General features: G+C 52.0%; 1 protein-coding gene across 1 annotated transcript in view; it reads left to right on the forward strand.

Moving 5' to 3' along the window:
• Positions 1 to 2589: 2589 nt before the first annotated feature.
• Positions 2590 to 12875, forward strand: part of HIP1R (huntingtin interacting protein 1 related) — a 74399-nt gene continuing 64113 nt past the window's right edge. Inside the window, exon 1 of the mRNA XM_069081744.1 lies at positions 2590 to 2795. Within this exon, the coding sequence (XP_068937845.1) occupies positions 2703 to 2795 (93 nt within the window). The 5' untranslated portion in view covers positions 2590 to 2702. The remainder of the gene's footprint in view (positions 2796 to 12875) is intronic.

Raw genomic sequence — 12875 nt, forward strand, 5'->3', positions numbered from 1 at the left:
AGGTGAGGTAGACCCTGAGTTGTTTGGGACCTTGGTCTGAGGCTCACCAGATACTGGGGCTCAGCTCTCCAGGATTCCTCTCCTTGCCCACCCCTCCTTCTCCCTCTCCCTAAAGTACTTGCCTCTGAATTTCCATTCCCACCCTCAGGGTCTTGCATGTTGCCATTTTGCGGCCCTGTTTGGTGAGTTTTTTAGAACCCATCAGAAGCAGGTTCATTTCTCTAGGCCTTATGCAGAATCATCATGAGGGATGGAGAGGAGAGTAAACAGAGCGTATCAGGAGACTGGGCACATCAAGACAGCGACTGCCCAGGGAAGGTTGAAAGTCAAAGTGGCCTTTGGATCCGGGAGACTGGCCACTCAGGAGTGCTTAGATCGATCTCACAGATGCTCATGCTCTCCAAGTCCTTGGGTGAGTACACTCTTAGGAGGGTGTATGTCCCGTACCAGCTAATGCACCAGCCAGACCAATTATTTTGTTTCATCTCAACAAATGTTAATGTTAAAGACACATCATACTGGGAAACAGGAATTAAAAAAAATACATGGTCCCTTTCTACTGAGGAGTGTGGTGGGGAGTTAAGATAATCACATAAGCACAGACAAATATAGAAGCCATCTTGTCATTGTGCAGATTAGTAAACTGAGGCCCAACGAGGTTAAGTACAGGTAATAAGAGGAAGAGCCAGGAAGAGCCAAGCCCTCTGACTTGAAATCCAGTGACCCTACTGTGGTGCCATGGGCATGGCTGCATTTCCTGCCTGGCACAGGGGAGAGGGAAACTTTAGTACCTTACAACAAACACCTATTAAGCAACTACTGTATATACAGGGCACTGTGCTTGGCAGGTGAGCAGAAGGTCAAGTGATGAAAAAAAAATGTGAAGATGACCAAGCCCCTGCCCTCAAGGAGCTCACAGCCTAGCTGAGACATACTGAGTAATATTACATAAAACCATTAGAGAATTATAAAATAAATGGCCATGTCTGAGCAGGATGGGCACAAGGAGGAAGTGACGTTGGAGTTGGACTCTCAAGGGTGGAGAGGAGAGCCAGGAAAGGAATGTTGTCATCACCAGTGGAGCACCCAGAATATAATGGGCCCTTTTTGGGAGGGCTGGGATCCCCATCCCTAGAGGTCTTCAAGCAGAGCTGGAGGACACTTGTCAGAAGTGTGGAGGGGGGCATGTTCAACCAGGTGCAGGTTGGACAGGGTGGCCTCCAAAAATCTGTGGTTCCATGACCAGGACTATGCATGCGAGATGTTGCCAGTGGCAAAAAAATTGGAACTGGGGAGGGAGCAGAAATGTGAAAGCAGGAAGGCCTTTCTGTTGTTCAGTCGTGCCTGACTCTGTGATCCCATTTGGGGTTTTCTTGGCAGAGGTTTGCCATTTCCTTCTCCAGGTCATTTTATGGATTAGGAAACTGAGGCAAACAGGTGTCTTGCCCAGGAAGCGCCCCAGGCTGGATTTGAACTCAGACCTTCCTGATTCCAGATGTGGAACTCTATCCCCTGTGCCACCTAGCTGCCCACCTAGGAGGGGGATATTCCTCTTAATTAATGACTGAATGTTCTAGCTTCCTAAGGTCCTGCACCTTGATTTTGTTGGGAACTCCCAGGTGAGGCATGCCTGCCTCCACCTTCTCTGAAACCTCTAGCCTTAGACTTAGACCTCTGCCTAAAGCACACTTGCCCAAGTTCACAAATGTTAGAAGCCTGACCCAAACCCGGGTCTCTCTGGCTTCAAAGTCTCCTATTGTTGACTCTGGACTGGGCTCAAATAGATGGGGGAATGTAGGAGAGGTCAGAACACAGTTTAGGGAGGTGGGATTGCCAGGACCTCGTAGCTGATTGGACAAGAGAGATCTAAGGGAGATGGAGGAAAGCAAGCCCCCGGATTAGGACTATGGGGAATGGCAAACCAGTCCGCTATCTTTGCCAAGAAACCCCATGGACGTTATGGTCCCACCGGAGCACTGAACAAAAGTGCTGAATACGGGCTTGTTTGTGGGGTGAGGGTGGAATGGGGAAAAGAGTGGGGGCAGGTGGCTAGAAGGATTAAGGAAAGCCCTTGGTTTTTAAGCATTGGGAAAATTCGAGGTCCTTTGTAACCAGATGACGGGCGGGCAGTGGAAGAGACAGAAGGGGGCTGCGGGAGGGAGCGGGGAGCCGGCTGGGAGGGGAGAGGGGGTGCAGGAGGGAGCCCAGGTAAGGACTGAAGTTCTGTGACCTTTGGAGAAGGAGGAGACGAGCTGAGAGATGGAGGGCCTCGGTCCCCGGGAAGGAGGAAGCTAGGTGATCGGCTCTAAGGAGACCCAAGGAGCAGGGAGATGGGAGGGGGTCTGGCTGAGCTCCGAGAGTCTCCGGAGCCCTCAGAGGGTGACCGGTGGGGGGCGGGGAAGTATGGAAGGTGTAAGGAGGGGTGGGGGCTGATGGATGGAGCCAGGGCCGGAGGCGGGAGGGGGAGGAGCCCTCGGTCAGGTGTGGGGCCGCCCAGCCCTTCCTCGTTGAGCCCGGGGGAAGGAGGAGGGGCGGTGATGATGCTGGGGGCGGGTCCGGGCCTCTGGGGCGGGTCCGGGGCGGGGCCTGGGGAGGCGTGGCCGTGCGGGTGACGCGCTCGCTCAGTTGCGCTGGGCTCCGGGGCCGGAGCAGACGGGCCGTTCCGGGTCTGGAGGCGCTCGGCGAGCTCGCGGGCGGGGAGGATGAACACGATCAAGAACGTGCCGGCGCGGGTGCTGAGCCGCAGGCCGGGCCACAGCCTGGAGGCGGAGCGGGAGCAGTTCGACAAGACGCAGGCAAGGGCAGGGGCCGGGGCGGGAGCTTGGGGGGCGCCGCGCAGCCCCGGCAGCTCGGGCAGCTCCGGCTGCAGCGCGCGGCGCCCCCCGCAGCGGGGCTGGGGCCGGGGCCGGGGTCCCTCCGCGCTGGCCCCGCCAGCGCCGGCGCACCCGCGTCCCGGGAGCCGCCCAGGGTGTACCTGGACGGCCTCTTGGGCTCCGGCGCCGCACGGGACCTCGGAGGTCGGCTAGGCCGGCGTGCTCCTTTTACAGGGCAGGAAACTGAGGCCCGGCGCGAGGAGGGGGCTGGTCCGGGGGGGCTGGGCGCCGGGAAGCGAGCGCCGGAGCCAGCCCTGCAAAGCTGGGCTCCGGAGCCCCGCTCGGCGCGTGCTGCCGCGTCCATGTGACGGGATGTCATTTGTCTAGTGTGTGGTTTCCCACCGGTGTGTGTGTGTGTGTGTGTGTCTGTTTGTGTGTGTGAGACCCCCGTGAGTGTTTCCTCCGATGAGTGTAGAGAGGGCAGCTTGGGCATCTGCCCGCTCCTGAGCCGGCGGCCGGAGCTCCCGTGGGCCAGGCTGGCCATGTGTGAACGGGCGTCAGCGCGTTTGTGCCCGGGAAGGGGTCGCACAATCGTATGAGCAATGTCTTCCCATCCAGACGGAGTGCAGTCCGTGTTCCCCTGTAAATACTTAGCGCTGTTCAGGCATTTCGGGGTGTTTGTGCGCCCCTTTTTGTTCAGGGTACTTCTGGGTATTTATGAGCCAGTCTGGGGTGGGGGCAAGGGCACACTTGCCCGCCAGTGACGGCTGCCCAGAAGTACTTGCCCCTTTCCAAGGGTCTTGGGACTGAAGAAGGTGCCCGGCAGGTTTGGGGGTGGGATAGGGAGGGTCACTGGGTCACCCCCTGCTTCTTCTCTGGGCCCTTCCCTTTCTTCCTAGCCCAAAGCTATTCCAGAAAAAAAAAAAATGAATGTCCCAAGAAGGTTTTCTTGGCTTAAGTAAACACGGAAGCCCAGTTGGGGCTCTGCCACCTTTTGTCAGCTGACAGAGGCCCTGGCAGCCAGGGGGAGCCAGGTGAAGGCCCTCCCACTCAGCCCCCTCCCAAGGAGAGCCAGGCCAGGTGCTGCCACAGGGATGCCGGCCTTCTGGGCCACAGGTTCAGCTGTTCTATGATTGGAGCTGACATTTACAGAGCCCTTTAAAATTTACAAAGGGTTTTGCATATGTAATTTCCTTTGAGCCCCTCAGACAGTGTGGCTTCCTCCCCCAGATGTACCTGGGAAGGGCAGTTGGGCTGTCCAGAGCATCCAGGATGGTTTGATTTGGCTGACAGTCTTCTGCCTCCTCGGCTCCCTGGAAGAGATCCTATCTAGGCCAGTCTCTTCATTTTACAGCAAAGGAAACTGAGGCACAGAAGGGTTATAAGGGATTTAGATTGGAGGCAGAGCTGTTTAGAGACCTCAGCACTCTCAGTTCCAAGCCCTTTATCTTTCAAGTGAGGAGACTGAGGCCCAGAAAAGGTAAGGGGCTTGCCCAGACCCCATTTGTGAGAATCAGCGGTGGGGTGGAGGCCAGGTTGTGTAGTAGAAGGGGGTGTCATGACTGTCACCGTGGGCCCCAGTGGCAATACTGGGAGCAGTGGAAGTTGCTGGTTTAGATTCGATGTCAGGAAAAACTTCCTAACAATGAGAACTGTCCCAAAGTAGGCCGGGCAGCCTGGCGGCCTTTGGGAGGCGGAGCATTTTCTCCTTCATTGGAGGATTTCCAACTAAGGCTGGACGGCTCCTTGTTAAGGAGATAACGGAGGAGATCCTCAGGACTCAAAGGCCTCTCTACATCCTGAGATTGCCAACACCCCACCCTTGGAGGCAGGCGGGACAGGGAAGGATAATTGCACCCATTTTACAGATGGGGAAACTGAGGCTCATAAGAGGAATTGCTTGTAGGAAGCGTGAGGGCAGTTTGGAGCCTAGGCCTAGGTGACTGTGCTACCCATGGCACCGTCCTGCCTTTCACACCTTCTCTGTTGCATCCTTTGTAGTGTTGGGGGGCTGGCCATCTCAGTCTTTCATATATAGAAAGAGAAGTTGGAGCCTTTTTTCAAGGTTGGATCACTAGGAATGATGGGGATCTCTCTCTCCATCTCCCCCTCCCATTCCCAAGTCTTTGATTCTCACGGTAGGACCATATTTCCTTAGCGGAAACTCCTAGTTTCCTTTCCTCTGGACTGGAGTTTACCAGAGAGGCCTATTATCTCGTCAATGCCAAGGTGAAAAGTTTGATGTATGTGGTCAGACTTGTTTGCCTGAGCCCTGGCCCAAATACAAACATGTGCACACCCTCTTATTAAATACCTGCTCCTCACAAACACTTCCGGCCCCATCCAGGCTCCCCCCTGCTCCTTACTTGGCTCGCGAGCCCAGCAGGCCTGGAGAGTTCTGAAGCCTGGGTTTATTTAAACAATTAAATGAGGGAGGACCCTTTACTGAGAATCTTATCCTGACTACTAGGGCCAATAAAGCACCAAGCGTTTATAAAGCACCTGCTGTATCCCCAGCATCATGCTAGGTCCTATGGATACAGAATCATTCAATTAACTGGCCATTGTTAAGGGCCTACTATGTGCCAGTCAGCACCCCTGTGTGTGCTGTCTCTTCTAATGAGAGCCCTTTGAGGGCTGGGATTATTCCCAGGACTTAACACAGTGTTTTGCTATAATAAAAGCTTAATAAATGCCTTCTATTCATTCACCTTGCTAGGCCCTTGAGAGGGACCAGGCCGGGACTGTGATTTCACTGAGTTAGGGTCTCCTGGGTGAGACAATTCCCTCTTCTAATGCAGGTTAGAGCCTAGAGCCCAGGTCACACAGCTAGGATGAGTCAGAGGCAGGATTTGAACTCAGGTCTTCTTGGCTTTGGGGCCCAGCAGTGGGCTGGACACTGACGATAGAGACATAAATGAACCCATCTCTGTCCTTGGGGAGATGACGTTCTGTCAGGGGAGATGGCATGTATGTGCAGGTGATGGTGTGGGAGAGAAGGTACCAGGATATGGGGCCAGAGCTGGAAGGGCCCTCATATATCCTCTAGCCCTTTCATTTTTCAGAGGAGGAAACTGAGGCCCAGAGAAAGAAAGGGACTTGCTCTAGCACCTACCAAAGCCAGAATTAGAGCTGGGGCCTCTGGTCCTCAAACCTGGCATCAGTGCCTACACTGCCCCCTTTTGTCTGACGTTGTGGCTGGTGCCCCTCCAGGCCTTGGATGCCCAGTTCTCCTGGAGGCTCAGCACCAGTGAAGGCTTTTCTGACGTTGGCCTCTTCAGCCACCCCTTGCCTGCCCCCTGAAAAAATTACTTTTTTTCTTTTTTTTTTTTTAGGGGGGAAGGCAGGGCAATTGAGGTTAAGTGACTTGCCCCAGGTCACAGGGCTAGTAGTAAGTGTTAAATGTCTGAGGCTGGATTTGAACTCAGGTCCTCCTGACTCCAGGACCAGTGCTCTATTCACTGTGCCACCTAGCCACCCCCAAAATTACTTTCTTTTTACCTTACACTTACTTTAATCATATGTGATGTAGAACGAGGTGACCTCTGAGGTCCTCCCTCTCAGAATCTTTCATCCTCTGAGCCCGTGTAGACATTCTCTTTATTTCCCTAGAGCTGGAAAGGGGACAGAGCCACCTCCTCCAGAGCCACCTGGGCTGACCTTTTCATTTTACAGATGAGAGGGTAAGTGAAGTCACCCAGGTGGGGCTTCAGAGCCAGATGCTCAGCTTCTAGAAGGGGCAGGGAAGAAGCCGTCCTTAAGTACCTACTGTGTGAGACAGGCCTTGCTGAGTTGGCACTTTACTAAGATCATCTCCTTCCACTGCCTGCCCTTTCTGCTCCTGGCCCCCTCGAAATCCCCAAAGCAGGAGGGAAATTACTAAAGGTCAGCCGGATTTTCCACTTCTGTATCTCTGCTGTCTGGGCCAGTGCCTGGCAGTAGTAAGTATTTAATAAATATTGAACTGAATTGAGTTGAGTTTGTGTTTACCCAACTGAGTCAGTTAAGAGCTGAAGTCACCCACCCATTGAAGCTACTGACCCTTGTCATCAGGACTAGTCAGGAAGACCTGCCTCAGATACTTCCTAGCTCGGTGACCCTGGGCAAGTCACTTCACCCTGTTTGCCTCAGTTTCCTCGTCTGTCAAATGAGCTGGAGAAGCAAATGGCAAAGCAGTCCAGTATCTCTGCCAAGAAAACCCCTAATAGGGTCACAAAGAGTTAGACAGGACTGAACAATGTCCCTATTTAATTGAGGTTGAAATGTCCCCTGTGTCACAGGTACCTGTGGACAGTTGAGACCACCCATCAGCAAGTCACTTCCCCATCGTCCATGTTTGCAGAAAGCCAGCCCTCTGACTTCTTGGTCCGTTTTAGAATCAAGTCCTCCCAGGCGGCCTGCACCCCCGTTTTCACTCTGAAATGAGAAAAATGCAGGGGAGCCGCCCCCTCCCCCGTGTGAGGAACAGTAACGCCTTAGTGGTAAACCTTGGGCTGCCGCAGACCCCCACCCAGTGAGTGCTGAGAATCTTCTACCCAGAAATGGCCCTGCAAATGATTAATTTATCACCATGATTACCATCATTACCTTACCGTGTCCTGCATGTTCCTGGCCCTGACATCCAATTCATAAAAACTGAATGGGGTTTTTTCATTCTAGTCCTTTTAGAGGTACCAGAGTGGGTAAGCTTACAGGGCCCGAAGCGCAGTAGGCACTGACAGAAATGTTTATTGTTCGGACAGGATGTAAATTAGGGGTGTTCCATAGGACTCACCATCTCTGGGAGCAGCGGTGTGGCCCAGTGGATGGAACCCTAGACCTGGAGTCAGGACTGGGTCAAACCCTACTTTTGACTTGCTGTTTGTTTTAGATTGGGCCTTCCTGTCTTGCCTAGACTGGAAGTTCAGCAGCCACTCATGAGCTGATTCATGTATTAATTGGCCCAAAAGCTTTAGCCCGCTTTATTTTTCTGACTTGGGTTGCTTTACCCCTTGGTCCTCTGCTCCGGAGGTCACCATATTGGTGCAGGACACCTGGTTGGCTTTAGCCCCACTGTAGCCAAGAATTTCCAAACCCCAGGGATCCTCCAGCCTCTGCCTCCCCTCACAGAGATCAGAGGGATGCACCACCATGTGTCTGGCCTTATTTTTTTCAAAAATGTTTAATTGATAGCACCTTCCTTTCCCCTTCCCCTCCCCCCATGAGCCATACCTCGTAATAAAGATAATAACAAAGTGGGAGAAAAAAGCAATCCAGTGAAACCTTTGCAACACTCTATGCTCTTAGCTCCTTCCACCTCTGCAGAGAATCGGTCAGCCAATCAAACATTAGTATAATGATTACTTGGTATGTCTGGGACTGTTCTAGGTGCTGGGGATACAAGAAAACCCCCCCAACAACTCTGCCCTCAAGGAGGGCAACATGCATACATCCATATCTATATCTATACACATATGCATATATACAGAGTGAATGAACACCTCTGATGCCATGGACAAGTCACTTTCCCTCTAGACCTCAGTTTCCCCATCTGTAAGACAGAGGAGATAATAGTACAGCTCACAAAGGGATGGTTAGGAGGGTCAAACTAGGGGGGAAACTGCTTTGCATTTACAGGCTCTCTGTGTCAAATGCTTTGGCAGTATTTAAACGCCTGCTGAATGCCAGTTGTTACTGCGGAGGTGTGTCAAAGGTGAATCTGGCATTGGATTCTGGACCAGGTGTTCTCCAGGGCTCTTGGCAGGTGATAAGGAAGAGGCTTGGTGGAGGTACTGTCCCCTGGGGTACCTCTGGGCCCCGCCCGGTGTTTTCGTGAGGCCCCAGTGAGATCATGCTCTGAAAGGTCTCTGCCGATCCCAATGCACTGGAGAGATAGATGTGAGCTCTTACTGTTGTTTCTGGTGCCCTTGGGTCAAGGACCTATGATTTCAAGCCCATCTTCAGCACAGGCAGCAGCCCACCTGGAACCTATCAGTCCACAGGCATTTATAAAACACCCAGTGTGTGCTAGGCACCCAGAGGACATCCAAAAAGAAAAGTGACTACCCTCTAAAAATTCACTTTTGATTGGGGGAAACAACATATATGTGTATAAGCAAATACACAGTCATGTGGCATCAATATATATAAATACAATATAAATTTGGGGGGATCAGGAAAGATCTCAGGTAGAGGAAAAGGAGACTTGGGCCAAGCTGTGAAGGCAATTAGGGAATCTAACTTAATAGGTCAACAAGCGTATTGACTGTGTGCTGGGCCCTGTGCCAAGGATTGGGAATACAAAGAAAGGCCAAAACCCAAAACCAAACAAAAAATAAACAACCACCCAACTAAATCTTAGGGTATTGCTTAAGGCTTGGAGGTAGAAGGACTTGCCCAGGGTCACAAAGCTAGTCAGTGGCAGAGGCCAGGTCATCTATAATAGTTGATTTGGTATTTATTTGGATACATGGCTTATTTCCCTTATTAGATTTTCCCCTATTTCCTTTTTTTTTTCTTTAAAGGAATTGGACTCGGTAAATATTTGGAATAAGCAGAGAAAGTCTTTGATTGGCTCAGGGGCCCAGAGAGTTGTCAGAGACAGTTTTCATTCATTTATCCTTCAGTAAGATTCATGCAAGTGCCTTTTGAAGACTAATAAATAATAATAACAACATGCATAGCCTTGGGGATACAGAGTCAGGAACCAATCAATCAGGTATTTACCAGGCACCTCCTAAGAGCTGGGTTTCAGTCCTGCCCCTGAGGTCTGTCGGCTTTGTGGAGCTGGGTTGGTCCCTAACCTCTTGGAGCCCCAGGCAGCACTCACATATGACAGGGTACAGATAGTGGAGAGTAGGAAATGTCCACCAAGTGTGCTGAATCCCTCCCTGCCCTCTCCTCACTCAATCATTCATCTGCCCAGAAAGCCCCCTTGATCAGACTCTCGAATCTCAGCCACTGCAGCCCCGGGAGATGTGTACTAAAGATATCATCCTCATTTTACACATTAGCAAACTGAGGCTTAGGAAGGCTAAGTCACTTGCCCAGGGTCACACAGCTAGGGCTTCAAATAGAACCTGCTTCCAAATCTAGGAGTTTTTCCCCCCTGCCGTGGATGAAAGGGTTCCACTGCCAAGTTGAGGAGGAGGAATTTCAACCAGCTCACCTCAGTCTTACTCCAACAATATCTTAAAGCATTGACATCTCCTTCAGATGGAGTTGGGGTGGGGAGAGGGAGGGAGAGCCATGAAATCAGATCTCCCTAGACGGCCAGTCTGGTGACAAGGAGCCGGGGGGTGGGTTGGATTGGGTTTTTTCCCCCTGGTTGGGCCTCTCTTGGGAACCGGAGGGATGAGACATTTGCTTGTATATCATTTTTCTTCCCATGCTAAACAAGTTTCCAAGCCCTCTGTCCCACTGGAGAGCTGAGCAAGAGCACGCGCACACACACACACACACACACACACACGGAGTGATGTCTTGGCTGGGCATGGAGTCTGTGCTTCACTTTAAACTTTCCACAATGGACGGGTGAGGGCTGTGGGAATGAGACTTTGTAAGTGGTTAATATTTAATGGGATCGCTCCCAGGAATATCAAATGAACTCTCCTCCAGATTGAGTTGCTGGGAAGAAGCTGAATGTATATATACATCATTCAGTAGAACGTCTGTCTGTCCATCCATCTGCTTGTCAGCTCATCTATCCATCTGTCTGTCTGTCCACGTATGTCTCCATCTACCTGTCTGTCTGTCGGCCTGTCTATCCATCCATCCATCCATCTTTCCATCTACCCATCTTTCTGTCCAGCCATCTGTCTATCCACCTGTCCAGCCCCCCCCCCACACACCTTATTGGCCCACTGACATGGTACGGTTTTCCCCTCTCTCACAGAAGATGCTGTCTAAGTCTTTGTTGTAGCCTTCTTTTCTTCCATGTCCTGGCAGGGTGTTTTCACCATCTTGGTTTCCTGAGAGCCCAAGGGCTTGGTAAACCCTAAAGTGCTATTTCAAGGGTTATTATTCTTAGACACTCAGCTGCCTTCCCTTCTCTCTCCTTTTGGGCGCACATTGGGCTGGGAGGAGGGGGAGTGTTGTGGTGTAGGGTTTCTGGCTAGGGCAGCCTTTTCAATGTACTCATCTCAGATGCTGATAAGCTGCAGAAATAGGAAGCTTTGGGGTCAGTCCTCAGCTGTGGGGGCAGGGTTGGGGGAGGCCTGGGAAGTCACATCTCTCCGTCTCCATTGCTGGGGCTTATGAAGGTTGCAGTCCAGGCATGGACCAGGGAGCTGAACTCTGTGTGTGTATAAGTGTGCTTATCTGGGCTGGGTTTATCTGTGTGTATATAATACTCAGGTGAGTTCCCAGAAAACCTGCTGTGTTTTGTCCTTCCCAGTCCCCTTGGTGATAGCACTCGCTTTAGAAGTGAGAGGACCTCGCTGGATGCCACAGCCTGGGCCTTGGGATGTGCCTGTGTCTCCTGTCACCACGGAGCTCTGGCTGAGATAGGGCAGGTGATACAACCTTCTATATGGGGAGGGAGCTTCTCCCCTCCCCAGGGATGGCTTTGGGGCCTTGGAGGCTCTAGGCTCAGACCCTTTGGAGCCCAGCTCTGACCAAGGGCCTTTGCTTATCCTGGCCTCAGTTTCCCCATGGGATTCAATTCAGCTAACCCAGTGTGTATTAATCCCTAACTCTGTGCCAGGCCCTACGTGAGGTGCTGGGGATAGAAAGACAGAAAAAAACAGCTTCCGTCTTCAAGGAGCATGTATTCTATCAGGGGAAAGAGTACGTGTGCAGATAAGGAAATAGAGGGAGCAGGAAAAGTCATTTCCAGAGGGAATAAACTCTAACAACTGGGGTTGTTAGGTCAGGAGGTACTTTCTGTGAGGCCTAAATGGTGCTTTGAAGGAAGTTAAAGGATTTTGAAGGATTCTAAATCATAGTGGTATGGAGGGATGGCATTCCTGGCAGGGGGGACAGCCCAGGCAAAGTCACAGAGGTAAGAGATGTACATGTCATATCCATGTATATACTGGCAAAGGGCTGCTGCTCAGGGTCAGGATCCAGGGGATGGCCTGTGGAATCGTCATTGGGAAGTGCTATGTGACTTTGCATCAGATCCAGCCAAACTGGGCTGGCAGGTGGTGGGTAGGAGAAGGGGTGTGCGTCTGTGTGTGTATGTATCTGTGCGTCTGTGTGTGGCAGGCATGGAGGGGGATGTTGTGCTGAAAAGCAAACTTATTGTTACAGCTATTTTTGAACAATCCGATTCTTCCAAGGATCCTTCCTTCAGGAAGGAGCTTTAGCAAATTCCCTTGGTTATGGTACAGTGTAGTCGATAAACAAGCATTTATTCAGCTCTTGCTGTATACCAGGAACAGTATAAGAGAAAGAACACCACACTTGGAGAGCCTGGGACCTTCGCTGGAGTCCTGGCTCCCTTTCTTGTAGCTGAGAAAAAGGGTTCAAAGATTAAGAGAAGGATGTGGACCTTAGATGCGAACAGGTCAGCCTCCCATTTTACATATGAGGAAACTGAGCCCCAGAGAGGGACACTGCAGCAAAGGATGCTAGCTAATCAGACCCCCTGCAGCAGCCACTTTCTGCCTGGGGGGGCAGGTGGGGATGAGGATCTTACCCCTGGCAGCTTTCTCATCTATGGAATGAGGGGCTTAGACAGAAGCTCCCCACCCCCAAGGCATCCATCTTGTCTGTGATCTTGGGTCATTACAGGGCGGGGAGAGCAGAGCTGTGATTGGGACCCACCGGGGTCCTCGCCTTCACATCACCCCTGTTTTTCCCACTTTATTACTCGGATAAAATGTATGGTTGGGAAACTGGGAAGGAGCCTGCATCAGTATCACCTGCTCCAGCCAGCCCTTGGAGGAGCGGACCAGCTGAGTGCCCTGGAGTGGGCTCTTCAGTCTCTCCTCCCCCCCCCCCCTCTTCTCTCTCCCCCTCTCTCCCCTCCCCCCTCTGTCTCCCTCTCTCTCTCCCTCTCTCTTTCTTTCCCTCTCTCTCTCCCCCTCTCTCTCCTCTCTCTCCCCCTTCTCTCCTCCCCCCTCCCTCTCCCCCCTCTCT

This window comes from Petaurus breviceps, unplaced genomic scaffold, assembly GCF_028583685.1.
Source record: "Petaurus breviceps papuanus isolate PSGF00001 unplaced genomic scaffold, PetGlider_PUasm1.0 99, whole genome shotgun sequence".
Classification (NCBI taxonomy): Eukaryota; Metazoa; Chordata; class Mammalia; order Diprotodontia; family Petauridae; genus Petaurus; species Petaurus breviceps.